General features: G+C 39.0%; 1 protein-coding gene across 3 annotated transcripts in view; it reads right to left on the bottom strand.

Annotated features, from left to right (window-relative positions):
* Nucleotides 1-15,989, bottom strand: part of LOC113128635 (myosin-10-like) — a 51,135-nt gene that overhangs the window by 20,323 nt on the left and 14,823 nt on the right. For 2 of the 3 annotated variants that reach the window (XM_026304100.1, XM_026304101.1), the window contains 13 exons: nucleotides 10,847-10,874; nucleotides 9,331-9,433; nucleotides 8,853-8,882; nucleotides 8,631-8,645; nucleotides 8,036-8,053; nucleotides 5,030-5,122; nucleotides 2,907-2,970; nucleotides 2,591-2,689; nucleotides 2,210-2,353; nucleotides 1,543-1,638; nucleotides 642-760; nucleotides 321-473; nucleotides 42-215 (listed from right to left, as the gene is read on the bottom strand). In XM_026304100.1, the coding sequence (XP_026159885.1) occupies nucleotides 42-215; nucleotides 321-473; nucleotides 642-760; nucleotides 1,543-1,638; nucleotides 2,210-2,353; nucleotides 2,591-2,689; nucleotides 2,907-2,970; nucleotides 5,030-5,122; nucleotides 8,036-8,053; nucleotides 8,631-8,645; nucleotides 8,853-8,882; nucleotides 9,331-9,433; nucleotides 10,847-10,874 (1,136 nt within the window). The remainder of the gene's footprint in view (nucleotides 1-41; nucleotides 216-320; nucleotides 474-641; nucleotides 761-1,542; nucleotides 1,639-2,209; nucleotides 2,354-2,590; nucleotides 2,690-2,906; nucleotides 2,971-5,029; nucleotides 5,123-8,035; nucleotides 8,054-8,630; nucleotides 8,646-8,852; nucleotides 8,883-9,330; nucleotides 9,434-10,846; nucleotides 10,875-15,989) is intronic. The other variant, XM_026304102.1, reaches the window with a different exon arrangement.

The raw sequence follows: 15,989 nt of genomic DNA, 5'->3' as shown, positions 1-15,989 counted from the left end.
AAATCATCTCTTCGATTCAGTTACTGGATAATCAGACTGACCGGCCTCTCAATGAGGTCGATGCAGGGCTGCAGGTCGAGGCCGAAGTCGATGAAGCTCCACTCGATACCCTCCCTCTGGTACTCCTCCTGCTCCAGGACAAACATGGTGTGGTTGAAGAGCTGCTGCAGCTTCTCATTGGTGTAGTTGATGCACAGCTGCTCAAATGAGTTCAACTGTAACAGGGCAAAATATGAGGAAGAACATTACTGTCACTGGAACAACAACAATTTCCTCCAGACGTGAGACAGATGATTTTTTCTTTAAATTTACTTCCAAACCTGAAAAATCTCAAATCCAGCAATGTCCAGGATGCCAATGAAGGAAGCACCCTGCCGTTTGGTTCTGTCCAGAGCTTTGTTAATGCGATGGACCAGCCAGCGGAACAGTCGCTCATATGTTGCTTTAGCCAGGGCCTCGACAGCAAAATCAGCCTGGAGGGAGGCAGAGACGGGAGAAATATTACTTTATAATGAGATTAACTTGCACTGAACAACTTCATTCCTTGTATTACTGTATATGCCGTTACTAATGTTACTGAGGAACAGCTATCAACAAAGGAGGATATATACTGTTGGTCAGTAGAAATAAATCAAACTGACCTGCTCTTTTGTCTGTGCCTTCTGGACGTAGTCTCTTCCCACTTTGATCCTTGGCGACAGGATGGCTCTGGTGAACTCCATTACATTCATACCCAGCAGGTGACACAGCTTCTGAGCAGCTGGCACACAACAAGTTAATTTACATGAAAAGAGGCCACAGTAGGAGAACAAACACCATATCTCACTTATATCTTTGTCAAACTGTTCTGTCAAGACTAGAAATAATACACAAAGCCAAAGTGACTGCTGAGTGTGGGAGTATTTTTTATTTTTTTTGTTATGAGTGAGCTGATGGAGCTGAGTGTTGTTTTGACAGCACTCTGTTATGTAATTTAATGGATATCCTTGTAAACTTTCTGTAAGCCACAGATACAGAACGCAAGTATCTGTCAAAAATGGCAGATCACCACTGTTTTCCTAGTACAGATTCATATTGAGATCGATCACAAATCATTCAAAGATGTTAAGTTGTCATATGGAAAAAAATGTCATATTTTATCTGGCTGGAGCATGTGGAAAAGTAGAAGAAACGTATCTGATGTAGATCAACCAGACTCACTATTAAAAAAAACATCTGTTTCAGTTCTCATCACATCTGGGAATATCTGGTCGAGCTGCATCACTGGCACTAGACTTTTCTCTTTTAAGTGCCAAATATGCAGTGCCACATGTTGGAAGGCTGTGCCCTGTTTCCTTCTGGAGTAAATTCTCATTAATGGCAGGTTGACAAGGCTCAGGGAGAAAAAGACATAAATCACCAGTCCCTCGTTTCCCTCCTCAGATGAGGAGAAGAGTAAAAAATATATGGCAAGATGAAAAAGAGGACAGGGAAATGTTGACCTGTGAGATTCAAGCGACAGGGGAACGAAACAGATGTAAAAGTGTGTGTGAGAAAGCCTACCAGTATTATCAGGCATAGAGGCTTGGTCAGTGTTCCTCTCTTTCTTGAAGACAATGTTACCAAACTGAAGCACTGAGGACACCACCCTCAACATGGCTGCAAATACAAAATACAGAGAAAACAAGAAAACTACAGTAAGATGTCACTTCATCAACTCAGTGATCAATATTTGGTAGTTACACACTCATGAAGATATTATGAGCAGACTTTTTAAAATGTTAAAATGTTAGTGCACTGGAATGAAATAATGAAACCTACATCTAAGTGCCTAGACACAGCTTTCACGTGAACAGATTTATATCAGTACAGAAATAACTGTGTGAGAGATAAAACCAGTTTAATACATTTGACAGATTCACATGAAGTCAAATAAATCATTACACTTGTGGAAAATCCTGTGAAGTTAGTGACTGCCTGAAATCTTTGATCCACAAACATCAGCAGAGGCTTTGTAACGTTCACTGGTGAAGCTCTCCCAGGTCTTAACTGCAGCCAGCTTTAGCTCATACCTGATCTGGGGTCTGTCTGCCTTTATTCTGGCTTTTAGTAGGTGGAACGCTGCGCAGTCGGACAGAGATCAGGTGACTGACTCGGTCAGTGAAGGATATTCTACCTCTCTACAACTCGTATTTATGCAGGTTTTAATCTGGCGTTGCAGAAAACATACAAAGAATCTCGTCATGGGCGAAGCTCATGATGTGCATGGCCTCCATGGTCTCATGGAAGTTGTCTTTGTCCTGCTGTCCTGGGATTGGGATGTTTCCATTGGACAAGAAACGATAGTTGTTGAACCCTTCCAAAAGCAGGTCCGCTGTGTACAGAACAGTGGAAAAGCATTTAGAAACATGGTCAGGTTTTTGTTGTTGTCTTAATGACACAGTCACACAGTTAAGGAGTGAGTGATTTTGATGACTAAAACTTACATTTTTCTATTGTTCTTATTTATAATTAATAAGTCCCATAAAATGCTCTAAATGATATGTGTGCATTGTACATAGAAGAAGTATGGTAATAGTAAAGGTATTGTAACCATGCTCAGTCCACTTACATTTGAGGTGCTCCCCAGCTCCAGCCAGCAGCTGATAGAAAATGTGGAAGGTACGTTCATCTTTGGCTTGACGAATAGCTCTGGACTTCTCCAGTAAGTCTGACAAGCAGCGGTTAAGGAAAAAATATCTACCTATATATGTTTGGGTTAGTTTAAAATTAATGCTTCAACATCGGCAGCATATTTTTACAGCATGTTATGACAGAAAATACCTTACCGGATTCATTTGTGTGTGTTTTTTTATAATGAATCCCTCTGGCTAGCCAATTGGTAAATATCTCACTTACAATGACTGAAATGTTCTAAAACAGGATACAGGTTTCAATATTGGCTCCAACAATGTATCCGGTGACATCAAAGTTGATCCGGATAAATTTCCCCTGAAAAGTTAAAGGAAAGTTCAGGAAATGCACAAGACAAAAAAAAAAAAAAAAAATCAGTTAACAAATCATGACCCTCTTGTAACAAACACAGAAGCCTTCTTCTTCTTCTCTTCCTTTGGGCTGCTCCCTTCAGGGGTCGCCACAGCGAATCATCCGCCTCCATTTAACCCTATCCTCTGTATCCTCCTCACCCACACCAACTATCCTCATGTCCTCCTTCACTACATCCAAGAACCTCCTCTTTGGTCTTCCTCTAGGCCTCCTTCCTGGCAGCTCTAACCTCAGCATCCTTTTACCAATGTATTCACTGTCCCTCCTCTGAACATGTCCAAACCATCTCAATCTGGCTTCCCTGGCTTTTTCTCCAAAACATCTAACATGAGCTGTCCCTCTGATGTCCTCATTCCTGATCCTATCCATCCTTGTCACTCCCAGAGAGAACCTCAACATCTTCAGCTCTGCTACCTCCAGCTCTGCCTCCTGTCTTTTTCTCAGTGCCACTGTCTCTAAACCAGACAACATTGCTGGTCTCACCACTGTCTTGTCCACCTTTCCTTTCATTCTTGCTGACACTCTTTTGTCACACATCACACCTGACACTTTCCTCCACCTGTTCCAACCTGCTTGCACACGTCTCTTCACTTCTTTTCCACACTCTCCGTTGCTCTGGACTGTTGACCCTAGGTACTTAAAATCCTCCACCTTCTTCACCTCTACTCCCTGTAATCTCACCGTTCTACTTGAGTCCCTCTCATTTACACACATGTACTCTGTTTTACTGCAGCTAACCTTCATTCCTCTCCTTTCCAGAGCAAACCTCCACCTCTCTAGATTTTCCTCCACCTGCTCCCTGCTCTCACTACAGATGATTTGTCTCCCTGATCACTTTAGCTGTAGCTGTCCAGTCATCTGGAAGAACCTCCTGACCTCCCAGAGCCTGTATCAGCTCCTCCCTGAAAGCCACACAACACTCTTCCTTTTTCAACTTCCACCACTTGGTCCTCTGCTCTGCCCTTGTCCTCTTCATCTTCCTCACCACCAGAGTCATCCTACACACCACCATCCTATGCTGTCTGGCTACACTCTCCCCAGCCACTACTTTGCAGTCACTGATCTCTTTCAGGTTGGAACATCTGCACAACATGTAATCAACTTGTGTGCTCCTGCCTCCACTCTTATATGTCGCCCTATGCTCCTCCCTTTTCTGGAAAAATGTGTTCACTACAGCCATTTCCATCCTTTTTGTGAAGTCTACCACCATCTGTCCTTCTGCATTCCTGTCCTGCATACCAAACTTACCTATCACTTCCTCATCACCTCTGTTTCCCTCACCAACATGTCCGTTGAAGTCTGCCCCAATCACCACTCTCTCACCACTAGGGATACCCTGAATCACCTCATCCATCTCCCTCCACAATTTCTCCTTCTCTTCTAACTCACATCCTACCTGTGGGGCATAACCACTGACAACATTCAACATCAAACAAACACAGAAGCCTCTCCTTCATAAATCTGAACAATGACATCATCTAGCTGAAATTATGTTGATTATGTTTTCAACATATATTTCAACAAACTTTCCTGTAGATATTTTGTGGATACAGGCCACACAGCTCATAAGACACATGACAGATTCTGCTACTGATCCGGGCAAAAGGCCAGTTAGTAACAACTTAACAGATTTATTCTAAAGAGGGCAGTTTAGCTGCAACTTTACTACGTCACTTTTAAGAAGTCTACTAAGTGGAGCGGCTTCCAGTCTGAAAGGCTCCAGTAAAACAAAGGCATCATTAATGAATAACAGGCGCCTATGTGTCCGGCTATTTGGGCTGTGTGATTGATGGCAGGAAAAAGTAGAATGTAAATTACTTTCAATCTGGTGTTCCTCTACTTATTCTCAGAATATATGAATAAACTTTTCAGATGATAAAACCCCATCACCTAAATCTGTCAAATTTGGATCATCTATGGTGACAGGAAGAGGCTATCTCGAGCACCGTGGTACACATTTTGAGAAGAGACTCCCCCTTCATGAATAATTTTTTTTTTGGCTTACAAAACGTGACGAGTTGTCATTTTTCACTGTCTTAGCGTTCCCAAAAGATTCCAGGATGGGGTTGGCTTGTAAAAGCTGTCGTTCCAATTCACCCTAAAAAAACCCAAACAAAAACAAAAAAAACAGAGCAACATTACAGCAGGCCTTTGTTACCACATGAATGTCAAGAAATAACAATGTTGAGAAATTAAATGTGACTTTCACAGACAACTGAAAAACAAACATGCAGACAAAGACAGTAGACAGATTATTCCTGTGTTGTAAGTAAAGTGAACAAAGCAAACAAAGAAACAATGACATCAAGTGTGACAGACCTACTCCCAACAAAAAACTTTATTGTACAATGCAAGAAGAACAATTAACTAATTACTTATGACTGTTAGAAACATCTTTTACCATCTCACATTCAAGCAAAGATTTGACACACTCTCACGGGTTATGGATTCTCTCAAAGTAACTTTTAACTCTGCAAAGAAACATTATGCTGATCTGGTTGACTGAGGACTAATTATGTGTCACAGTGCTCGATACTGATAAAAATAAAATGTCTGGGGAAACTGTTTGTTGTGACAAAAGCCAGACAGTCACTCTATCATGTCATGAAAACTCCATCATATATCCACTACAAAACAGAAACACTGTGGCCCTTTTTCACTTTAAAGGGCTGAAGAAATAAATAAGAGACCTATACAGATGTTTGGACAGGTGGCCGCTACTTTTCCGTCCAAGCCACACTGTGACCTTTTTATGACCAGAGAATCCACAGTGACTAAGAGAAAAACAACCTCTTCTGCAACGTTATTTTTTGTCTTGTGGCTCTGTGAAATATTTTACCATTATGTCCAAAATAGCTGCAAATACCGAAGGGCTGAAGTGTCCACAAAAAGAAACTGAAGAGGTGTTGCATTCAAGACGATAGACAAGTAATGTGATCTTTGGCCAGAGAACAGGACGGGATGTTTTAATTGAGTTTCTGAGCAGCTGGAATGAAGCAGCACTGAACTGGATAAACCTGCTCCTTTTCCAGCGATCAAAGCTGTAAAGGGCAGAGGATTTAAACCAAAAGCCTTTGTTTCTATATAAACACAAGCCTGCGGTGCAGCTTGATAGTTAAATTTATTCATTGGCAATCTCTACTCATCTGTGTGGTCTGTGGTATGCATATTTAAAAAAAAAAAAAGAGGGAAGATTACAAACACCGGGGAGGGGGGTATCCAATTTAGCAACATTAGAAGCTGACCCACGATGCTGTTGCAAAAAGAGCATGTCAGACATGCAAAAACAGAGCTGTCTTCTTCACTGAGATGGCCAACTGTTGTGTAATTACAACAAAACCTAAGCAATCTGACAGGTGTCAACACCACAAACATCCCTGGTCCCTCAAAATAATCATCCCAATCAATGCCCTTAAAGAAAACTCTTCCAGGTACCAGCTACAGGTCTGTTTCCACAGTGAAGTCTGTTTTGGAGCAGTACATTAAGACTTTAAGACATTAAAACTGTTTGACTAAATCTCCTGAGACCAGTCTAAATCTGTTTGCACTGCTCAACATCTGCTCCTGAGGTCATGAGGCCAGATTAATAATACAAGTCACCACTTCAACCAGCAGGAAAATGGAGAACACTTTTTGGGAAATGGCACAAAGTATTTAAATCTGGTCAGGAACAAGCCAATGTGGAAAACTCATGTGGGATGACAAAGCTATGCTGGCTAAGTCCAACTTGAAGGAGGAGTAAGGCTGAAAGAGACTCCGCATCGGTCACTAGGGCAAGATCAAACAATTAAGATGTGATGGCTTGGAAACCAGTGAACCACTTTAATCATACTTTGCTAAATATCTTCTACTTCTGTAACTGCGTCTTACAAGAAGCAGAGTAGCCTGCACTGCAAAACATACACGTATATTTGACAAGAATATACAAATGTTCTACTAAAAACAGGTAACACCACCTAAAACACTGCCATCCTTTTAGAGCATATCAAGTCCCAGACTCAAGCAAGTGTTAGTGGTCCCTTAAAACAAGTGTGACACTGGCTGCACAACAACACACATAGTTTATTTATTTGGAAGTGACTAAAGAATTTAGTTTCTGTTCTGCTGTAAAACCTGAAAGTTTTAATGTTTTAGTTAAAGATTCAAAATTTTCAAATTAGGATTTTGTTGTATTTATTTGGAGTTTGTCCTGCAACACTTCAAGCTTTTGACTGTTCAGAAAAAAGACTAGTTTATCATACATAACTATTTATTTGAATTAGTTGTATAAAGTTCTATGCCACGTTCAGTTTAAAAAGAAAATAAATATCTCAATCCAAATTAACCTTATATCTTTACATGTCACTTAAGAACAAAAAGGAACCTCTAAATTCAACCCTTTGTAGTTTTACTAAAACTGGCCAACTGGGCAGTTGGTAAAACCACTTTTTAAAGTAATTTTTCATAATTGTCTTGACTAAATTATAATCATTAATGGGAATTTGCTCATTCTCAATCATAACATCGGACATTATCCTTAAATTGTTAATCCCTTTAAAGCAGATAACTGATTTGTGTCAGTGGGACACTGATTTTCATCACTAAACTATAAATCTAAGTGCTAACTGGGGTTTTCATTAAAGGAAACAGTGAAAATATTACAGATGAAAACTTATTTTATAGACAAATATTAGCATGGATTCCAACATTCCTGCATGGGAGAATATCAGGTTAATAAATGAAGAATTAAAGCAATGATTATTTTAAGTAATAAACATGTTAAAAGTGTGAAAGAAGCAGCACTTATTAAATTAATGATGACTATAAAGGTACAGATCATGTAAAGCTACAAAAACCAAACTACAGCAGGTGGATTGAGGTTGATGGAAGAAGCTACTGCCCAACATCGGGCAATATTAAAGCGTTAGAGGTAAGACATTGTGCAGTTAAAGATTAGATAGTGACAGAGTGGGAAAAGCACCCCATTGATATCAAGTGAGGTAAGATAGATGAGAAACTACAAACTACTCACATAAAACAGGGGTCCACTCTGTAGGACATGGGGAGATTCAATTGTTATTATGGAAAATAATAAATTGCATTAACGTCATGGATACAATGAATGTATAGTTCAAGCTGAACATTTTGAAATGATGCACGAGTGTTAGAATCTAAGCACAACCTAAGACAGTCTATAAATGGTGTTAGCAACAGTTCATATAATTACAGCAGTGGTTTGTATTTCTGGCCCTCAAGAGGCAGATTAATGGTGATGTTCTAGGTTAACGTGTAGTAGTCACTGGTTAGCACTAGTGGCCAGTGCTGAGAATACTGCAGGTACACCATAACCTTTATTTATATAAATTCCTGTAAGCAGGTGTGGTTACTAGCTTGATCTTATCAGTCTTAAAACACAGATACGTCTTAAAACTACAATTAGCATTAGCACACGATGACAGCCAAAGCCTAATGCGCCTACAACAACGAATAAAACATGCACGTGATTACGTTCCAGTGAGTGTGAATCACAACAATGGCAAGCAAATTCACAGAATGGCACATCTGAACATAATATGTAAGACAATAAAGAAACCCGAATAATCATGCCAGTTTAAAAATTTACTTACAACTGCATTTTGTGCCTGATAGAGAGAGACAAAGGTAAAGGCTACAGAAGCCATTTCTTTTTTCAGGTATTTTTAACTGAACTGTCAGATATAATTACTGATGTCCTTAACACTATATGACACATATTATGAGCCCAGATTGTAGAGAAATGTTGATTTGAGAGGAAAATGTAAGTGTAGCATGCACATGAACAAGATGTATAAGAAAGCAGAAAAACTTGCCTGAAGTTTCACTGGTTTCGGTGATTCTGGCTGTTTTGTTACAGATAAACAAATGCACATTGTTAGATTGTGTGCACAAAGATCTAGTGCACAAAGCCATGTCATCTACTACAGGTGTTGGTATCTATATTTTTCTATACTATATGTAATCATCAGTACATTTCAGAAACTACTGACTTTATTCTAATCTCAGCAAAGCCCACAATAATCGCTCATTTACTTTACTAACTGTTATTCCAGAGTTATTGAGATGATGCAAATGCATATTTTAATCTATGTAGTGCCATAACAATAACTTGGCTTTAAAGAGCCATTGAGACATTCAAAGATATGATAAGGCATAGTGATAGTAACTCATTTTTCTTTGAAATCCACCAACATTAGTATTTCAACACATTTTTATGGGGTATTTGTGGTACTTGTTAAAAATGCACTGCTAGACTGCATGAAAGTTATGAAAATGAGAGAGGATACTCACAGGAATGTTGTGGTCTTTTCTTCCTTTGTGAGAGGAGGCAACGTGTGCCAGGTACTGAATGACCTTTTTTGTGTTTTCTGTCTTTCCAGCTCCTGACTCACCTCTGCAAGACAAAAAAAGACAATGCACCCACAAACACTAAACTGTCAGAGTGAACTATCTGCATATACATCTCAGCCACTGGGTGATCTTAAAAACTGGTCTGAAAAAATATAAAATTAAAGATGTACCGTCCTCAAGTTTTACAGGACTGCAGGTGCTTGAGGGGGAAAACAAAAGACTAGGGCCTGCCTTCTTTTCCACTGCAAATAATATATATACACAAATATAATCCCAGGACTCAGCTGAATCCTACTGCATATCTGATGATGTGTGTCTTTCTACACAATATATTCTTTAAGCGTCAGTTTAGTTTAGGCCTGTGGTTGTGGTCGTGTGGATGCTCACTTTGTTTTCACTACTCTGTCACCATGGAAGGAAAAAAAAGAAATCTCAAGTTCTCCAATCCATGCACAAGCTGTGGAGGAGCAGTTCAGATTTAGAGCATACCTGAGGTTTTACGGTAAGTGCAAATCGGCACACACCAAGTATGCGCAAAATATTGCTTTGCTTTCAGTTTGAGAAAGAAAGTGTGATATGGCTGAGCATTAGGACCAGCAGAGTGTGTAAGTGCTGTCAGACATGTTGGCCACTGTGCACACATCATGGGGGAATTACATCAGTGCCTCAGTTGCTAGACTTGGACTGCTGGGTGTTAAATTCTTTAGGTCCCCAATTTCTAAAGAAAGGCCTGATATAATCTTTCTGGGTTGAGTTTGAATTAATTTGATTTACATTCAGTTCAGATTTTTAGACTTTTGTTTATAAGTTTTATTTAAGTTTTGTGTAACATGGTCCATGTACATTACTTTGACACCCTGTATATTGATGGAGGTGACAAAATAACACGAGGAACAAGGCTGCTGCATGGCTTGTGTCTTGATACCCTCTCTGGCATTTTCTTTGGCTGTATCTCTGTCATCTGCAGACACTTGTCACTGAAAATACACCAGAGGGCTATGCAGCAGAAATGTCAGGCATTTCACAGACCCCACAGTAGTGGCTGTCTGGGCAATGTCACTGAGACACAATTTAAAATGACAAGTCAAGGGGAGGCTGCTTTTACCACGCTTCTGAACTTTTGTATTTAACAGTAAATAAATTATTATTTTTCATTTCATTCAGATAAAACGTGCTAGAGGGGATATAATGTACAATGTTTACATATATTCAATAAGATTAAGTGGAAAGGAGAAGTGCATGAGAGTAATGAATGAAGAATGAACCTTACGCTATTAAGTCTAGCCAGAAGGCTCAGTTAAACCCAATATAATTTATTAATTTAACTCAATATAATATCAAAAACAATCAAATACACTGAAGCAAGGGTACTTCCCAAATTGTTTTATCAAAATAACTTCCATATCAGTAAAACATACTAAATCTATGCAGCAGTGGAATAAGCCTGTATACTCACGTGCAAAGAATGGACTGGTCCTCTCGATCTGTGGAGACAAAAAGACAACTCCATCACCACAACTGTGTTAAACATAACGACTAAGCTGACTGTAGATTTGAAATTATTGTGGTTTTCACAGTCTGAGACTCATTTTCTTATGTGAATTAAAAACTACTTGTTTATCAGGGTATAATTTTCAGTAGGCTCAGGCTTCACACCGCTTCTCCCCAGGTATTTCCTGAGATGAAGTGTTAGAAATAAAGAAATGCAGCAGTCAAGTCAAATCACTGCACAGGAGACATAAGGCAAGAGTTTTTTCAATGTTTTTATTATTTTTTTTATTATCATCATCTATTTTAACCAGACAAGCCTCAATGAGGCAACATAATTCATTAAAGAGAAACAATATAATTATAAAATAGTTTGAAAAATTGAAGTCTTCTACACTTAATACATTGTCATCAATCACTCTGTACTTTAAGTCCTAGTAAATCTAAATAAAGGCAACAGATTTTTCACTTCTATGATCTGAAACTGACTTCAAATGTCCTTTATTGCTCGACATCCTGCAGCAAACACTCATCCAACTCTTTTCCTGTGTGAAACTGTTACTGTGCGCCGTGCTGATGGCAGCTTGCATTGCGGTCATGTGGAAATAAAAATGTGTGTCTCCATAAATTTTCAGACAGAATTCCTGTTTGGAGTGCCTTGTGAGCATGGAGTGAGACAGATAAGAGTCACATAGAGGTCCTTCAGGGGACCATAATGATGATGATGTCATGGGAGAACAGTACTTTGGCTTCTTGTCAAAGCCCCCCCCACCAGGACTGGGGCCTCCTGTCCAGTCACATGGATGACTGAGCAGCGAGAGGTCCAAAGATTAGATACAAGTCTGGAGATCTGGACTGTCTTCATGTTGCAAATGTTATACTCCTGTCTCCACAGCAGTGATGCTAAGTGAATATTGAGATCAGCACTATTTATTAAAAATATGTTACTTTAGGAAAAAATTCAAACAGGTTTAATATTTGACTCAAAGTAAGACTTTGTTCATATGAAATCCCAAAGGTCTTAAGAGTTTTTAAAATAAATGAACCCTCAGAATTATTAAGATGCAACTACAGCATAAAACCAGATAATATGACTTGATATAAAATGCATGGTTAAGCAGATAGTATTGATTAATTAAAAACATGCTAAAAAATGCCTGTGACTGATTGACAGTTTGATGGATTGAATATTTGTCTTCATCAGTTAATTCTAGCTAAGTCAGTTTCCTCTGTTTCTATTTGATGAGCAAGTGCTTATTCATCAGTGGGCCTAGCCTCAGATGCCATTAATACTGTAACTGTACTGCAAAGTCTGCATGTTAGATAATTGAAGGATGTTACCAGTGACTGGTGATTTGCAAGAAGGTGCATTATCAGATTGACTTAGGAGAGGTAAGACATCAATAACCCAGGGAAAGACACATCTTCCCTGAATCGAATTACAGATGTGACTGACCAAGCCAGTTCTAACTTTAAAAGTCACATAAAGTGATTGCTTTTTAAAATATTTTTCTATTATTAACTCAGTGAGTTGCCAACAGTCTGAAAATGCATGTTCGTCAGGTGCAAAATGCAACACACTGATCAATTATAATTTCTTATGACCTGGATCAATGGGTGTAAGAACGATGGGCCGCTAAAACCTCCGGCAGCAATCAAACTCAACTCGCAAAACTGGCAGATGAGAAAAGACTAAATTCAGCGTGAATGGGTTCCTCCATCATTTCAGCAACAAGCTAATAAACTTATAAACACAAATAAGCTAATAAGCTTATAAGCACAGGGTAAGTGGTAATAGGAGAACGATGGCCTTTGGATAGGGAGCAGCAGAGCACACCAATCAGAAAGCATATGGTCCAATTTGTGACTGTATTAACTTACCTGAACATATTCAGTGCCTATAAAAAGTATTCACCCCCTTTTATTGATTTTATCAATCAATCATGGTCAATATAATTTGGCTTTTTTGACACAAAAAATCCAAAAAAGCTCTTTGATGTCAGTGAAAACAAGTTCCTACAAATTAATGTAGGAACTTAAATAAAAATATGTAATGTGAAATAAGTCAAAGAAGGACTACAGAACAATCTGCTACACAAAACAATATTTTTTTTTCTTGAAATTTTATTTTTGTTGTAAACTACAGTATTAGAAAACATTCAGTGTCTCAGGCCTCTGGAAATCTACAAATTAACATAACATGGAAGGCGGGGTGGCAATCACTGCCATGCTGTGACTATGTCAGCTCATACTGTCAGCTCATACATGATGTATCCCAGGCTGGACAGTTCTGCCAGAGGTGAAAGTTTCCTGGACCAAAGTGCTGACTGTGTTCCTTTGGGGTAAATAATGGAAGCTTATTTGAGTGAGGACACAGCTGGATAGCTCATTAGGGATAACCTGGTTTCCTGGCTTTCACCAGGCACTTCCTGCACTTTAATACTGTAACAAGGGGTACTAGGTTTGAACACATGTACTAAAGCTGGCTTGATTCATGAGGACCTCTTGACAAAAACAAACCCCTATTAGATTACATCTCTTCTATATCTCTATATTCATATTCCTATTGCATAAGAGATACAAACAAACTCATACAAACACACACATTTAGCAACGTGACAACACCACTACAACCCTAACAAACTAACAGACTGCAAAACGATTCTTACTGGCAGATGACTGTGGGACTGTATGGATGATAACTACGCAAATTGGGACTTTTATTTCAGGAACATTACTTTATAGTCATAAGTACTGTTTTGTGGGTTTCACATTGGCAACGCTCTTGCCAGCTTCACATGACTCGATTATGTTGGAGGACAGTGACAACTCCCCCAGGATAAATAAAAATAAAAGCGAGCTTTGAATACCATTTTGAATATTTGACATAGATGATTTGAAGAGCAAAAAGCTATCAGACCATAAAACAAAGAGGGCTTAAATATTGGATGAAGACAGGTGTTTAAGACTTAAAGGATTTTATGGAGCTTATACAGGTTACAAAGATAACAAAATTAGCACTCCAATATAAAAGGTCTGCATTGGTCTTACAAAGCAGTCAAAAATTTGAGGATGTCTTGCGGCTTCGACATAAACAGCAGCTCTGCATGTGGCGTTTCTCCCTGTAAGGACAGAGGGTGGAAGAGGGGGAGCTGATCTCAGCTCATGACAGTGAGCTCATTGTGAGCCTGTGGCATGCTGGGCCTGGGCCAGTGTCTGCCACGGATGGCTAATGCCTGTTTTTAGGAGTGGCAAGGAAGTGCCAACACTCACCTCAAAAACAAGTCCTTCACATTAATTTAGCTGTTGCTGAAGTGTCAGAGCAGGACGAAAACCTGATGTAATAGTGCAATGCATGAGCTTAATGGCCAGGGTAATAAAGACAAACCCACTATCTCATTAACAGGAGGAATTAGATCTTAGTCCCTATACTGTGAAGAAAAGGGGGAACTATAATGTCACTGATTATGTTTGCTAGACAGTTTATTAAGTCATTACCCAACTTACCAACTAGCAACTGTAAAAGTCATTTCATTGAGCAAATGTCTACTCAACTGTTAAATGAAAATCTCAGTGTAATTTCCCCTGCAGCACTATACAAGGCTTAATAAGTCTTTTTTCCTGAAGCAAATGACCCACAACACACTCTGGTTAACACACATCCATTATACAGGTTACCTGCACAAGTCTTCTTATGGAAAACTCTAAACCAACATGTGCAACCAAACCAATCGAAGCTGAGCCAGATGTCAATCAGGGCAACAAAACTGGTGTGTTGGGCCTTTAAAACTAACAGCCACTGACTTCAGGCACATCATTTATTTCTAAAGGCCTGGGTGGCCACCACTAATCGCTGGTCACTACTGAGCTTCTCTAGTCTTTAGACCACAATCTGAAACCAACAAAAACCCTTTAGTGCTTTAAAGGCAAGAAGAACTATTTTAAATGCACTTCTCTACAACACCCACTCTTTTCCAATGTAGCATTGTACAGATATAACTTCAAAGCCATATATTTTTAAATATTAATCTACAAATGACTGCAAATCTAGCCCGACAACCAGCTACGGCACAACACTGGTTTAAGGCTATAGTGACCACTATCAGTTACAAAAAAACTTCCAAGATAATGACCATGCATGGATTACCACATACATTTTATTTTCCAATTAAAATAAAGCAGCGGGTAAAAATATCCCATGTGGCAATTAGGGGATTTGCTTCTAAGCCCACTTGGATGGAACAGGAGTGTTGGCATGAAACTAAACTGTAACAAGAAGAACAGAAATCTGAATTATAGCTGATTTTGAGAAAATCCTGGGTTTCTGTAGTATCATTTCAGGCACCAAAAACTTATCTCCTAACACAGATGGGGTTTGTAACTGATTATTAGTTTTAAACCTCAGAGCTGTTATATTTCAGATGGGGTGCCAAATTTGCTGTACGGTCTTTTGTAAGAAGGCTTCAGTAATGTTTTCAGTGGCTGAACCAATAGTTGCTATACCTTCCAAATATAAGACAAACATTTACTACTGGTGAAACACTTACTATTGGCCTGTCCTTTGATGCAAAGCTATCAGTAAGTTTTTAAAAGACCAAGCAGTAATGATTTTAAATCACCCATTTTAGGGCTATAATGGCATAGGCTGAATCTTCAGCCAAGGGCTTACACAGATGGAAACAAATGTTGGGAGATCCAGAGTGTTTGGTTTCATATGTGGAGCATTTCTGAGAAGGAAAGTCTGCAATCTGATGGGAGATTAACTGTATCTGAGATACAATGACAACAGGATTTTGCTTTCTATTCAAGGTATTAATGCAAACTAAACTGATGGAACATATATGCAGCCTAATATCTACATTAGGCGCAAAATAAATCAGTGAGGCAGCTAGAGAGGCAGCCAAAGACTGGAGGGAAAGAGATGGAAAAATAAGACACACTGTGAAGGCTATATTTCATGTAGACAAGAGGGATAAGAAAGAAATATCAGAAATAAACATATTGTAGATCATGTTGCTTTACAAAATACTGTTCCAATGCGCCATGTGCTGTCCAGTATATAATGTATGGAAATTTACCACTAAGTAAAATCTGTAAATAACGAACCACAA

This window comes from Mastacembelus armatus, chromosome 1 (genome assembly GCF_900324485.2).
Source record: "Mastacembelus armatus chromosome 1, fMasArm1.2, whole genome shotgun sequence".
Taxonomy (NCBI): Eukaryota; Metazoa; Chordata; class Actinopteri; order Synbranchiformes; family Mastacembelidae; genus Mastacembelus; species Mastacembelus armatus.
Note: the sequence above shows the minus strand (reverse complement) of the source record. Positions and strands in the feature narration are given on the sequence as shown.